General features: G+C 41.2%; 2 protein-coding genes across 15 annotated transcripts in view; both read left to right on the top strand.

Moving 5' to 3' along the window:
• The first annotated feature begins 749 nt into the window (after positions 1 to 749).
• On the top strand, positions 750 to 7073 carry pus1 (pseudouridine synthase 1). 2 transcript variants are annotated; one of them, XM_008119041.3, is made up of 7 exons: positions 750 to 980; positions 1292 to 1320; positions 2057 to 2299; positions 2757 to 2894; positions 3083 to 3185; positions 3529 to 4226; positions 6403 to 7073. In XM_008119041.3, exons 1-7 carry the CDS (start codon positions 914 to 916, stop codon positions 6448 to 6450), a joined length of 1326 nt encoding a protein of 441 aa, XP_008117248.1. In that variant the 5' UTR covers positions 750 to 913; the 3' UTR covers positions 6451 to 7073. The 2 variants fall into 2 exon arrangements, with proteins under 2 accessions (XP_008117248.1, XP_062814653.1); XM_062958583.1 differs by having other exon boundaries at positions 785 to 976.
• A 2100-nt stretch (positions 7074 to 9173) lies between these two features.
• ep400 (E1A binding protein p400) overlaps positions 9174 to 15693 on the top strand; it is a 58149-nt gene continuing 51629 nt past the window's right edge. For 10 of the 13 annotated variants that reach the window (XM_062958577.1, XM_008119049.3, XM_008119044.3 and 7 more), the window contains exons 1-2: positions 9174 to 9426; positions 12600 to 13935. In XM_062958577.1, coding sequence (XP_062814647.1) covers positions 12625 to 13935 — 1311 coding nt within the window. In that variant the 5' untranslated portion in view covers positions 9174 to 9426; positions 12600 to 12624. Of the gene's footprint in view, positions 9427 to 9524; positions 9630 to 12599; positions 13936 to 15693 lie in introns of those variants that run through there. The other 3 variants (XM_008119050.3, XM_008119051.3, XM_062958576.1) reach the window with 2 other exon arrangements.

Here is a 15693-nt window from a genome sequence, read left to right as displayed (position 1 = left end):
CTCCCACGCAGGAAGCAGCCAGTCTTCGAAGTTACCATGCCATTCAATGCTAATTAAGCTGGCCAATGGCAACATTCACACTTGCCTCAAACAGACAAGAGTTCTTTCCACCACCTTGGACATGATTCTACAGGTGTGTGTGTGTGTATATATACATATACAGTAGAGTCTCACTTATCCAACACTTGCTTATCCAAGGTTCTGGATTATCCAAGGCATTTTTGTAGTCAATGTTTTCAATACATCGTGATATTTTGGTGCTAAATTTGTAAATTACAGTAATTACAACATAACATTACTGCATATTGAAATACTTTTTCTGTCAAATTTTTTGTATAACATATTTTGGTGCTTAATGTGTAAAATCATAACCTAATTTAATGTTTAATAGGCCTTTCCTTAATCTCTCCTTATTATAAGATATTCGCTTATCCAAGCTTCTGCCAACCCGTTTAGCTTGGATAAGTGAGACTCTACTGTATATACACATACACACTTATACATATACATACACATACATACACCCCACTTGCCTAGTTTCCAACAGACCTCACAACCTCTGAGGATACTTGCCATAGATGTGGGTAAAACTTCAGGAGAGAATGCTTCTGGAACATGGCCAGACAGCCCGGAAAACATACAAGAAGACAGTCATTCCGGCCGTGAAATCGACAACACTCTCCTGAGGCTTTTGCATGAACTCGAGTTTCTGGTTTTGCCTCTCGATCACTCTTGTCCCTGGTCGGCCACCGTCGGGCTTCCTGGATGCTCCGCCTCTTCCGCTTCCTTGCTTCCCACGTGGTTGAGGGAAAGGCGAGTCGGGCGCCGGAACAATCCGGAGGGAAAGCGCCAGGCCTCGGGAGGTGTTCGGGGCGATGCTGCCGGGAGCCCACGCGTGGCTCCTAGGCCGGGGATGCCTCTCTTCCGCCTGGGGCTGAGGCTGGCTGCTGACTCCCTGCGAAGAAGCCTCGGCCGCGTAGGTAGCTTTCCTAGGCCCCCTCCCTTCCAGAGTACCAGTGGAACTCTCTGCTGGTGGAAGCTCCTCCCTTGGAGGCCTTTCTACAGAGCCTGGGGTGGCCATCTGTCGGGGGTGCTTTGATTGTGCGTTCCCTGCATGGAAGAACAGGATGGCCCAACTCTGTGATTCTACATTGGCCAGACCTGCCTGGAGGGGAGCAATTCCGGGTGGGATGGGGTGCTTAATGTATTTTCATTTCTCAAAAGTTGAATAAAGGTCATAAATGAATGCTTATACAATCTCAAGCAGAAAAAAATATAATTTTTCCCCCAGGTAATTATCACAAGGAAGCACACATGAAGGTATGTATTTATTTATTTATTTCAAATATTTCTATCCCGCTCTTCTCACCCGGAGAATTATGTATATAATTTACTGATTTATAAATGAGGGGTGCACTGGTCATTATCATTTATTTATTTTACAGTAGAGTCTCACTTATCCAAGCTAAACGGGCCGGCAGAAGTTTGGATAAGCGAATATCTTGGACAATAAGGAGGGATTAAGGAAAAGCCTATTAAACATCAAATTGGGTTATGATTTTACAAATTAAGCACCAAAACATCATGTTTTACAACAAACTTGACTGAAAAAGTAGTTCAATACGCAGTAATGTTATGTAATTACAGTAGAGTCTCACTTATCCAAGCTAAACGGGCCGGCAGAAGCTTGAATAAGCGAATATCTTGGATAATAAGGAGGGATTACGGAGAAGCCTATTAAACATGAAATTAGGTTATGATTTGACAAATTAAGCACCAAAACATCATGTTTTACAACAAATTTGACAGAAAAAGTAGTTCAATACGCAGAATGTTATGTTGTAATTACTGTATTTACGAATTTAGCACTAAAATATCACGATATATTGAAAACATTGACTACAAAAATGCCTTGGATAATCCAGACCCTTGGATAAGCGAGTCTTGGATACGTGAAACTCTACTTTTTTGTAACTCAGGGACTGCCTGCATTTTAATTTGAGTCCTTAGGAGCTGCTGCAATGATAACAGTCCTCTTTTGTACTGCCCTTGACAGCACCTTTCAATGGCGGAAGAGGTGAGGACTGTGACGGGCAACCAGGCAAAGAGGCTGAAGAGTAGCAGCTGTGGAAGGGAGGAAGACGAGAAAGAGGACGATGGGAAGCAGGAGGAGAAGGGGCACGCATTGAAACGTTTCAAAGCCAGCGAGGATGAGGCCGAGGATGGGGCCAAGAGGTTTCCAAAGAGGAAGATTGTGCTGCTGGTTGCGTATTCAGGGAAAGGCTACCATGGGATGCAAGTACGTGGTATAGTGTGGAGCAGGGAAACACTGATGAACTGTCTAATTCAGGGCTTTCCAAACTGTGTCACAACACACTAGTGTGTCCTGGCCATGAGAAGAGCTGTTCAACAGTGGAACTCTCTACCTCAGAGTCTGGTGGAGGCTCCTTCTTTGGAGGCTTTCAAGCACAGGCCATCTGTCAAGGGTGCTTTGATTGTGCTTTGGAAGAAGGGTGTTGGACTTTATGTCCCCTGCGGTCTCTTCCAACTCTTAAAAGATTCTATTAGAGTTGTAGTTTTTCCAAGTCTTTAGCCTTCATTGCTAAAATGTGCGGGTGCCACCCCAAACTACAACTCCCGGGCATCCATAGCATGGAACAAGGGCAGTTAAGGTGGTGTCCAATTGCATGACTATGCTGCATTCCAGCTCTGACAGGTAACTTACATTTTGTTTCTTCTCTCCCCTTCCCTTTTAGCGGAATGTGGGTAATTCTCAGTTCAAAACAATTGAGGATGACCTGGTGTTGGCCCTCATTCAGTCAGGATGCATCCCAGAAAACCATGGAGAGGACATGAAGAAGATGTCTTTTCAGAGATGCGCCAGAACAGATAAGGTGATGCTCTGTTGTGTGTTTCACTTTCATATTATTTCTATATAAGGCAGGGGTAACTCTGGAGCCACCTTGTCCCCACCTTTTTGTTCACTGCGGGATACGCTATGCCAGAAAAGTGGGTAGTTTTACTTGTGACAGTGGGGTTCAAAGCTCTCCCCTTTTAATACCTGTCTATTGATTAAATGCAGGGTGTTTCTGCAGCTGGCCAAATTGTCTCTTTGAAGGTCTGGTTGATAGAAGATATTTTACAGAAGATCAACAACCATCTTCCTCCTCATATAAGAATTCTTGGTAAGAGAATCAATAATGGGAGTCTAGGGTTGACTATAGATTTTGTTGTAGCTTCTTGCTTTTAAGAAGTTGAGCAGAGCTTGAAAACTCTGACTATATGTATAATCTCTGTTAAAAATGCACTATTGCATATTGTACCATTATATATCCTCATTCAGCTATTCTTTTCTAGATTAAATTGTCTTATATGTTTTCGTCACATAAAAACATCAGGTTGAAAGGGATTGCAAGTGGAAAAAGTTTAAGAAGCTCTGGACTAGAGTATCACCTGAAAATATCATGGGCTCATGAATTCATTTTTCATAGATAACCACATGTGAGTGCATATGTGTTTCTCATTTAGGGCTGAAAAGGGTCACAGGAGGGTTCAACTCCAAGAACAAATGTGACGCCCGAACCTACTCCTATATGCTTCCAACCTTTGCTTTTGCGCACAAGGACTGTGATTTCCAGGACCACACTTTCCACCTGAACACAGAGACTCTGGCGACTGTCAACCGCCTCCTGGCCGGCTACAAGGGAACTCATAATTTTCACAACTTCACCTCCCAAAAGGGGCCCAAAGATCCCAGTGCCAAACGTTACATCATGGAGATGTATTGCGAGGAGCCCTTTGTGCGACAAGGCATGGAATTTGCTGTGATGAAAGTGAAAGGCCAGAGTTTCATGATGCACCAGATCCGGAAGATGATTGGCCTGGTGATCGCCATTGTGAAGGGCTATGCCTCAGAATCCATAATGGAGCAGAGCTGGGGAGAGGAGAAGGTGGATGTCCCAAAGGCCCCTGGGCTGGGCCTGGTTTTGGAACGGGTTCATTTTGAAAAGTATAATAAACGTTTCGGGAACGACGGATTCCACGAGGCCCTGGAATGGGCAGAGGAAGAAGAGAAGATTTCTGCTTTCAAAGAAAAGTATATCTATCCCACTATTATAAGCACGGAGAAAGAAGAGAGGTCTATGGCAAATTGGCTGGAAACTCTGTCTTACCACGACTTCAACTCCACTGCATCTAGGACACAGCTGGACAACAGGGACACACAGGTAATGGGAATGAAACCGGTACTAAAAGGGATGAGAAGTCTTTGTTCTTTGCTGATGTGTTACAGACTTTGCCATTCTTCCCTGTCCTCTGCTATTAACGCCTCTACCATTATTCCCTTCCTCTTTGGGTTTCTAATTTTTACCGCATGCCATCTACCTGCTTGTGGGTGCTTGTTATGTCCACATAGAAATAAACAAAGAGTCTGTTGACCTAAAGACTGACCAGTTTATCCTGACATTTATTATTTATTTATTACATTTATATCTCGCCCTTTTCACCCTGAACGGGACTCAGAGCAGCTGTATGTACATACAATATATTATATTACTAGCTGTGCCCGGCCATGCGTTGCTGTGGCTAGGACTTAATTTTTCTTTTCTTTTTGTTGTATGAATGTAGAGGCATGGATGAGAGGTTGTGCTGTCAATTTTTGAGGTTGTGGGGCGTTTAGTTGTTTTTTCCGGTGCCGTGATTCCATTACCCTTTTATATATATAGATTAGCATAGCACAATATTAGCATTATATATTACTATACTGAACTATACCACTATACTGTAATATTATATGAAATATATAACATAATTAATATTATTATATGGTATTATTATTAATATTATATTGTATAACATTATAATATTATTAATATTATATGTACATACAACGTATTATATTATTAAAAATGATTTTAAAATATTATATTATAAAACTGAGGGCGGGGGGCAGGTAAATGACCTTGGAGGGCTGGATCCGGCCCCCAGGCCTTTGGGGACCCCTGTTGTATAACATTATAATATTATTATCAGTATTATATGTAAATACAATATATTATTATATTATAAAACTGTTATATATTATATTATAAAAATAGTATATTATATATATTATATTATATTATAAAAAATTTACAGTTGGGCATTCAAAACCATAATTGTAAAAGGATAAAAGGACACAAGCTTTTGTGGACCACAGTACATTTAATTGAATGAAGAAAGCTTTATATTCAGCCAGCAAGTGTGTATACAAAACATACCTGCAGATGAGTATATTGAGAAAGGGAGAGGGAAAAAAGCAAATACTGGGATCGTATGGCCGTAACAACAAGGGTGTACATTCAAATTGATCTATAACACAAGAAAAAGTCAGTGTATCCATGTCTTCTGCATTTCCACAATGGAAATGTTAGAATTTTTATTGTGAACATGATTTTGCCATTTTATATCATTCCTATGCTGCCATACATGTGCACATTTGCAAACCAATAGCAATTAATACATTTGAATAAGGCCCCACCTACACTGATCATTAAATGCAATCCAAAGCTAGCTTCAAACTGGTGGCTAAATAACAAATACTCATGAAAGTATACAAAAGGAAGCCCTTAATGCCCCTCAGTGCAATCACTATCCTGGTTCCAGGATTTCTTGTGTAATCATCTGCACAGGAAAACCACTTTCTTCAATAGCAGTTTGAAACTGCTTTAAATTGACAGTGTAGGCAACTAAAGGTCATCCCATAACCGAACTTGCTGGTGGTGGGAAGCAAACCAGAACTGTGGTTAAGAATGGCCAGGGTTACAGTTAGAAAGGCTAGCCAGTGTCCTGGAGAGTCAGTGTCTGGAACGGTAAACAGTCATGGGTAAGTTACAGTAACTGTGAATCATGGAGATTTATTTATTTATTACATTTATATCCCGCTCTTCTCACCCCGGAGGGGACTCAGAGCAGCTTACAAATCAAATGTACATACAATATATTATTAGCATAGCACAATATAAGCATTAAATTGCTATATTGTACTATATCATTATATGGTAATATTATTAGTAATATATTATTAGTATAATATTGCATTACATTATAATATTATCAATATTATAAGTATATACAATATGTTATATATTTATAAATTACTAGCTGTGCCCGGCCACGCGTTGCTGTGGCTAGGACTTTATTTTTCTTTTCTTTTTGTTGTATGAACGTAGAGGCGTGGATGAGAGGTTCTGCTGTCAATTTTCGAGGTTGTGGGGCGTTTAGTTTAGTTGTTTTGTCCGGTGCCGTGATTCCATTACCCTTTTATATATATAGATTGTATATTATATTGCAAGATTATATAATATATTATATTAACAAGATTGCCTTGTTGTGAAGCATAACTCTATTTTTTTTCCTCCCCAGACCAACGATCATGAAGGCAGTGATGGATTTGGAGACGACTCGGACTGAATTAAAATCATTCTGGAAGGCGGCATGTAGTGGCATCCTGTTTGACTCATGCCCATCCAAGTAGCCTCTGTTCAGTCAACTTGAGCGTTTGCTCACCTGCTTGTATAATGACAAAACGATCAGGCTGAACTGAGAGCTGAAGAAAGGCAGACGGGGGACTTGACTCAGGCTGTTTCTCTCTGTTTGCAGCACATGAAAGGGCAATACGTCTACTAAAAATAATTGTGCATTCCTAAAAATAATTGTGCTTGATTTAGGAAATTGTTTTAAAAAGTCAGCTGAAGTATGCAATGTTGAGATACAAAACAAAATATTTCAGAGGACTCCAGGCACTAATTGCTACAAACAATTACATTTTATTTTGTTTTTGGGAGGCCAAACTTCCTTGCTCCTCTTCCAGGCTTTCTGTAGCCACGCATCTTTCAACTTGGCCAAGGAATAGTTGACGGGTGTTAACTGCCATACATTTGATCTCTTCCTGCTTAAAGGCAAAAAAATGTGTTTTGAACTGTTTCTCACTGGGAGATATCTGATCATTGTTTTCCTTTTATAAAAAAATGTCATATAGAGGGCTTTCATAAAGTATAGCTCTGCTATTCCAATAAAGGCTTCCTGTGGTACAATGTAGAAGAATTATTTATATTTTTGGGGTGGGGAGACAGTTACTAGCCCAGTAAGCTCACTGGAATTTCTGGGAGTTGAAGTCTAAAATACCTGGAGGGCCGAAGTTTGTCCCTGCCTGCTCTACAACAACAACAACCCTGTGATCCCGGCCATGAAAGCTTTCGACAACACATTGAACATCTCTACAGGGAGAAATTGTTCCAAGACACACGGAGATTGGAAAAACTAATGACCAGGAAAGCACATCTGCTGTGATATATAAACCTTCCTTGCTTAGTTTTTCCATACCTCACCACCTCTGAGGATGCCTGCCATAGATGTGGGTGAAACGTCAGGAGAGAATGCTTCTGGAACATGGCCACACAGCCCGAAAGACATACAACCACCCTGTGATCCTGGCCATGAAAGCCTTCGGCAACACAGTAGTGTCTCACTTATCCAATGTAAACGGGCCAGCAGAACGGTGGATAAGCGAATACAGTAGAGTCTCACTTATCCAACATAAACGGGCCAGCAGAATGTTGGATAAGCGAATATGTTGGATAATAAGGAGGCATTAAGGAAAAGCCTATTAAACATCAAATTAGGTTATGATTTTACAAGTGAAGCACCAAAACATGTTAGACAACAAATTTGGCAGAAAAAGTAGTTCAATATGCAGTAATGCTATGTAGTAATTACTGTATTTATGAATTTAGCACCAAAATATCACGATATATTGAAAACATTGACTACAAAAATGCGTTGAATAATCCAGAACGTTGGATAAGCGAGTGTTGGATAAGTGAGACTCTACTGTATGTTGGATAATGAGGGATTAAGGAAAAGCCTATTAAACATCCAATTAGGTCAACGATGGGCAACCTTTTGCGCTTGATGTGTCAAAATTCACCAAAAAACCTAGCATGACTTGGGTGGTGTGTCACTTCAAGAAAAAAACCTTAATTTCACAATATATATAGTTTAAATAACAAAAATATATAATTGTAATATATAACTGTATTCAGTAAATCAAAAACTATTTACTTCCATTATTTCCATGTACAACAATCTATGGTACCTTTTGCAGTTTCCACGCAGATTTCTCTCAGTTGTAGTTTCAATGTAGTCATGAATAATATAATAATAATAATAATAATATAATAGTAATAATATGATAATATACTACAATAATAATTGAATAATAATATAATATACTACAATAATAATTGAATAATAATATAATAGTAATAATATGATAATATACTACAATAATAATAGAATATATATATATAGAGAGAGAGAGTCTTGCTTATCCAACGTAAATGGGCCAGCAGAACGTTGGATAAGCGAATATGTTGGATAATAAGGAGGGATTAAGGAAAAGCCTATTAAACATCTAATTAGGTTATGATTTTACAAATTAAGCACCAAAACATTATGTTATACAACAAATTTGACAGAAAAAATAGTTCAATACGCAGTAATGCTATGTAGTAATTACTGTATTTACGAATTTAGCACCAAAATATCATGATACAGTAGAGTCTCACTTATCCAACATAAATGGGCTGACAGAACGTTGGATAAGCGAATATGTTGGATAATAAGGAGGGATTAAGGAAAAGCCTATTAAACATCAAATTAGGTTATGATTTTACAAATTAAGCACTAAAACATCATGTTATACAACAAATTTGACAGAAAAAAGTTGTTCAATATGCAGTAATGCTATGTAGTACTTACTGTATTTACAAATTTAGCACCAAAATATCACGATATATTGAAAACATTGGCTACAAAAATGCGTTGGATAATCCAGAACGTTGGATAAGTGAATATGTTGGATAATAAGGAGGGATTAAGGAAAAGCCTATTAAACATCAAACTAGGTTATGAACGTTGGATAAGCGAGTGTTGGATAAGTGAGACTCTACTGTACCTCCCAACTTGGACCCTGGGTGTGCTTCTGACAGGATAAATACAAGCCAAACACGGGCTCTGTTTTTGTTTTGTGAGAGAGTGTGACGCATGTCACTCCTCGGTGTTCTCTCCACAGGAGAGCCCTTGCGGCGCATGCGCGTGGCGCACCCAAAAGTGAAAGAAGGCGCGAGGTAGCGGGAGGAGAAAGGTCCCGCCTTTCGCCCCAAAACTCCGAGCCGCGCCCTGGACTGTCCCTCGCGGCTCTCCGTAGCAGAGCGGATGCGCCTCTTTGAGGGGGTTTCCTACCTAAGCGCCGCCTCTATTTTTTCCCCCGCGACCAATTTCCTGTCACGAACGGAGAGTTCAGGCTGGCTCGCGGGAGGAGCGGGCCGGCGGAGGCGGCGAGGAGGAGGAGCGGCGCCGCTTCCCGCGTCCTTCAGGCGGAGGAGGGTGAGGCAGAAGCGGCAGGAAAGCGTGGGTTCGGGCTGGGCGGCGGGTGGGGCGTGTAGGCCGCGCCGTCCTGAGGGAAAAAGGCCCTTCAAAGCAGGCAGGCGGCAAGGAAAGAAAAGGCAAGGCCTCCTCGCTTTTTCAAGGAGAATGAACGTTGAGACGCCTGAAGGCCGCCAGTAGTAGTAGTAGTAGTGGTGGCTGTGGTGAGTTGGAGTTCTCTTTCCTGCTTTGTCCCTGGGCCCAAACCCCACTCTGCGACTTTAATTTGATGAATTAACAACCTTGGGTGTTGTGCTAGGTGCATCTCTCTGTCATGTTGTCTTGTTTGTTATCTTGTTGCTTTTGTCAACAAAAGATTCTTTGAAGGAGGAAAGGTAGCGGAAAGAAATGACTACTGGAGTGCAACAAAGAGGGTTCGGTCCTGGGCCCAGTTCCCTTCAACATCTTTAGGAATGACTTGCATGAATTATTTATCACATTTATATACAGTAGAGCAGGGGTCCCCAAACGAAGACCCGGGGGCCGGATACAGCCCATCGAAGCCATTTATCTGGTCCCCATGGCACAAGGGCAGAAGGGGATTGGGCTAAATGACCCAAGGGGTCTCTTCTTCCATTATTATTATTATTATTATTATTAACATTGAGGCTGGGTGGCCATCTGTCAGGGGTGCTTTGCTTGTGCTATCGGTGCACAAAGGCAGAAAGGGATAGGACTAAATGGCCCAACTTGGGTGTCTTCCAAAACTCATTATTGTTGTTGTTGTTATTATTATTATTAATTATTATTGCTCGGTGGCCAACTATAGTCCGGCCCTCCAACGGTCCGAAGGATCGTGAACTGGCCCCGTTTAAAAAGTTTGGGGACCCCTGATATACATACAACTTATATGCCACTCTGAGTCCCCTTCGGGGTGAGAGAGGGTGGGGTATAAATGTAGTAAATAAATAAATAAATAGTTGTTGTTGAGTTGTTGTTTTTTGTTTGTTTTTTTGCACTACAAATAAGACATGTGCAGTGTGCATAGGAATTTGTTCGCATTTTTTTCAAATGATAATTCGGCCCCTCAACAGCCTGAGGGACCATGAACCGGCCCTCCACTTAAAAAGTTTGAGGACCCCTGCAGTAGAGTCTCACTTATCCAAGCTAAACGGGCCGGCAGAAGCTTGGATAAGCAAATATCTTGGATAATAAGGAGGGATTAAGGAAAAGCCTAAGGTAAAGGTTTCCCCTGACGTTGTCCAGTCATGTCTGACTCTAGGGGTTGGTGCTCATCTCCATTTCTAAGCTGAAGAGCCGGCGTTGTCAATAATAATAATAACTTTATTTTTATACCCCGCCTCTATCTCCCCAAAGGGGACTCGGGGCGGCTTACATGGGGCCAAGCCCGAATAAAAACAATAGCAATATAAAACACAACAATAGACAAAAGACATGCACAATTATAAAAATTTAAACATTAGCCATTAAAAACAAGTGACAAGAACTAATAAAAACATGGATTAAAACGGAGAGGTTGTAAAAATAGACTGGGTAAGGTGCACCATATAAATATTGTAAACACGAGGTGACTGATAAAGTGCTGCAAATTCTTGGAATTCCATAGACACCTCCATAGACACCTCCAAGTTCATGTGGCCGGCATGACTGCATGGAGCGCCGTTACAATGTAATAATAATTATAATTCACTATTATAATTGTATATTTATATTACATGCAATATTACTAATAAAATTGCAATATAGGCATATAACTGCATGGAGCGCCGTTACCTTCCCGCCGGAGCGGTACCTATTGATCTACTCACATTTGCATGTTTTCGAACTGCCAGGTTGGCAGGAGCTGGAGCTAACAGCGGGCGCTCAAGCTGCTCCCGAAATTTGAACCTGGGACTTTTCGGTCTGCAAGTTCAGCAGCTCAGCACTTTAATGCACTTTGCCACCAGGGCTCTGGGAAAAGCCTATTAAACATCAAATTAGGTTATGATTTTACAAATTAAGCACCAAAACATCATGTTAGATAACAAATTTGACAGAAAAAGTAGTTCAGTACGCAGTGAAGTGTTCCCTCACTACTTCGCGGTTCACTTTTCGCGGATTCGCTGTTTTGCTGTTTTTAATAAACTCTAAAAGACTACTATAAATCATAAAAAATTACAATTTACAACCTAAGGAAGGGAGGAAGGAAAAGCCAAAGAGAGATAAAAGGAGCTCAAGCGGCAATAGGAGGAGAAGGAGGCATTTTATCAACACACGATTGGTTGATAAAGACTTAAAATAGTGTATAACTACTAAAATAATGTATAAATATTAAAATAAATATAACGTCCCTACTTCGCAGATTTTCACTTATTGCGGGTGGTCCTGGAACCTAACTCCAGCGATAAGTGAGGGAACACTGTAATGTTATGTTGTAATTACTGTATTTACGAATTTAGCACCAAAATTCTTGGTGGAGTGAGGCTTGGATAAGTGAGACTCTACTGTATTTATTTACTGCATTTATATACTGGAGCCCCTGATGGCGCAGCGGGTTAAGCCGCAGAGCTGCTGAACTTGCTGACCAAAAGGTCGGCGGTTCGAATCTGGTGAAGCAGGGTGAGCTCCTGTTGTTAGCCCCAGCTTCTGCCAACCTAGCAGTTCAATAACATGCAAATGTGCGCCTCTGGTGCCTCAGTGGGTTAAACCCTTGTGCCTCCAGGACTGATGACTTGAAGGTTGGGTTGCTGACCTGAAGTTTGCCAGTTCGAATCCAATGGGGAGAGCACAGATGAGCTCCCTCTATCAGCCCCATGTGGGGACATGTCCCACAAGGATGCGAAAACATCAAAAAATATATGGGAGTCCCCTGGGCAATGTCCTTGCAGACAGCCAATTCTTTCACACCAGAAGCAACTTGCAGTTTCTCAAATCACTCCTAACACGAAAAAAAGTTTGAAAACATGCAAATGTGTGTCGAATAATAGGTACCACTCCATCAGGAAGGTAACGGTGCTCCATGTATTCATGCCCATGGCCCCATGACCCAGAAGGTGTCTATGGACAACCACAGTTTAGAAAAAAGGTGGGGAATATAGATTAGTAAATATTAGAAAGAGGGAAAGAATGTATAATCAAACGCTAGAAAGCTCTTTCCCTTAATGGAACTTTATGAACCTATTTTTTTTTTTTAGGATTGGGAACAGTAAAAAGGTGATAATGCACCATGGAAATGGTCCTCCAAATGCCCAACGCCAGCTCCAAAGGTCCCGCTCTTTCACTGGCAGTGAGAATGAAGATCAGCAGGCAAATCTACCACAGTCCCCAGCACCTTCATTTGCTCCTTCTGCAAGCCCATCTGCACCACAGTCTCCTGGTTACCAAATCCAACAGTTCATCATGAGCAGAAGCCCTGTAGCTGGGCAGAATGTGAACATTACTTTACAAAATGTTGCATCCGTTGCTACAGGGAACCAACAGATCACGCTTACTCCATTGCCAATCCCTAGCCCAACGTCTCCCAGCTTCCAGTTCAGCCCCCAGCAAAGAAGGTTTGAACATGGGTCACCATCCTACATCCAAGTTACTTCGCCATTGGCACCACAGGTTCAGTCTCAGAGCCCCACGCAGCCTAGCCCGGTGCCGGTGCAGTCCATATCGAATGTTCGGGCTGGTGCCTCAGGGCCTGGCTTGGGGATGTGCAGCCAGAGCCCAACGCGAGGCTTTGTCGATGCAAGTGTGCTTGTGAGACAAATCAGCTTGAGCCCTTCTAACAGTGGACACTTTGTGTATCAAGAAGGCTCTGGCATTGCCCAGATTTCTCAAGGCACCACTGCTCAGGTACAGCTTTCATCTTCTGGAGCATCTGGTACAGGTAGAGAACGCAGACTGTCTCAGCCCCATTCACAAACGGGCGGCACCATCCACCATCTTGGACCACAGAGCCCTGTAGCTAGCGGAGCCAATATCCAACCTTTACCAAGTCCTGGTCACATTGCAACGAATAATCTGCCACCACAAATCAGCAATATCATCCAAGGCATGCAGCAGCAGCAGGTCCTCCAAGGGCAGCAACTGAGTAGACCCCTAGGATATGAGAGGACTTCTGGTGGGCTAATAGCTGGGGTTGGGGGACCTCCTGGTTTTGGAATGACCTCACCACCGCCTCCTACGAGTCCTTCCCGAGCTGGTGTACCACAAGGGCTAACCAACCTCCCTCTTGCTCCCTCAGTCTCTGCTGTGGTAAAGAAACAGAAAAAGCTGGAGGAGATTCCTCCAGCCACTCAAGAAGCTGCTCAGATGAGAAAACAGTGTTTGGAACACCATCTCAAGCAAATGGAGATTTTGAAAGATGCTTTCAAAGAGTATTTGATTGAACTGTTTTTTCTGCAACACCTTCAAGGGAATATGATGGATTTTTTAGCATTTAAGAAGAAGCATTGTGTGCCATTACAAGCTTATCTTAGGCAAAATGACTTGGATCTGGAAGAGGAGGAGGAGGAAGAGCAATCTGAGGTTATCAACGATGAGGTAAGAGATCTGGTTGTTTCAATCATTTCGCCTTTCTAAAGTTGTGATTTGACTTCTGCTGCAGTCATAAGCTTATTTACCTGGAGGTAACTTCAGCTATAATAATTTTAGGACTGGGTGGTCAGTAAGGTAGCAGCTGAAGTTCTAAGTCTCTGTTATAGTGTTACCTTAATATGAGAAAGAGACATTATAATCTTGACATTTAGGATCAGGGTTAAATCTAGCCGTGTCATACATGGGCAGGTAGTGTGGTGTAGTCAATAGTACTGATCAGTATGATGTGAGTTCAGGTTGTGTTCTTGTTTAACCATGAAGCTCAGTGAGTGACACAAGGCTAGTAGCCATCTCCCAGGTTAACCTGCTTTGCAGACAATTTATGATGAAATCAAAAGGTTGTCTAGAGAGGAAGGGATGGAAAAAATCTAATGGAAGTTATTCTCAGTACATTGGAGGTAGGGTTGGATTCAAACATGGTCTGGCTTTCAAGCAATTCTCAAGCCATAGAGAGAGACAGGTAACAAAATGTGTTATTATTACTTTTATGATTTTGCATTGGATTACAATTTAAAATAATAATAATTTGAAAAAACCTCTTTGCATTTGGGAGTTGGCGTATAAAGTTTTTCTTCTAGTTGCAGCTAAATTTCATATTGTCAGAAAAGTTGTTTTAAGCAGAAGGTAGAAGTTGTAGAGCGCTTTTGTACTTCAGTGGTCAGCTTCCTAGAAAGTCTTTCAGACACAAGCATAAAGTACCACAATACATTTACTGAATCTCAGTTAAATGACAAATTGTTTGTTAAAAAGAGATATAAGCTGTACGATCTGTAGCTAGTTTTATGTTTGTTTAGTCAGAAGTAAACTGTATTGCATTATGAAGTGACATAGTAGCCATTTTCAGATAGCCTTATGGAATATGAAGTTGTTGACTTTCATGATGTGTTCATCTATGTTTCCAGTTAAACACTGGGTATACTGACATTTTGTATCATCTTGATGAGCTCCTGAATTACATTTGTTAATAATCTGATAACATTGTTTCCATCAAAGTGATGATGTGTGGTCCAGCAGAATGTATGAGCATTCACTTGGATTAGGAGATTGCTTAGAGAGGACTAGTTGATTATTTCATAACCGTTAATCTGGGTTCAAATTTGTATCCCAAAAGATAACGTTGAATTAGGGTCAATGAGAACTGGTAGCAATCAGGTTTTTAAATTTATATTGGATTTTTAAATAAATATTTTGTATTTTACTCAGATTGTATTTTTTCTTAAAATAATTAGGGAAATAAAGAAACCAGATCAAATGCATTGTCGTAGTTGTTGGTGGTGTTGAGTGCCTTAAGGTTGATTCTAATTTATGACAACCCTAAGATCACGGCGCTTTCTTGGAAAGATTTGTTAAGGAGTTTGCCTTTGCGTTCCTCTGAGGCTAAGAGATTATGACTTGCCGAATGTCACCCAGTGGGTTTCCATGACTGATCAGAGGGGATTTGAACCTTGGTCTCCACAACTGTAGTCCCAATGCTTAGGCCACTACACCAAGCTGGCTCTCACATCATTAATACCTCTAATTATATTGTGTGAATATGCTTCCAGCAGTTTATAGAGTTGGGATCGGTCATATTCTGCACGTGGTGTGCATCAAATATACATGCTCTCTTTTCAGCCATCCTGAAAAGAGATGAAATAGTTTTGAATAAAGGAGAGGAGATGCAAATGCAAGAGATGATCAATTGCAAATTAATCTGAAAACAGG

Source organism: Anolis carolinensis, chromosome X (assembly GCF_035594765.1).
Source record: "Anolis carolinensis isolate JA03-04 chromosome X, rAnoCar3.1.pri, whole genome shotgun sequence".
Classification (NCBI taxonomy): Eukaryota; Metazoa; Chordata; class Lepidosauria; order Squamata; family Dactyloidae; genus Anolis; species Anolis carolinensis.
The sequence above is the reverse complement of the archived record's forward strand: the minus strand, read 5'-3'. Positions and strand labels throughout refer to the sequence as shown.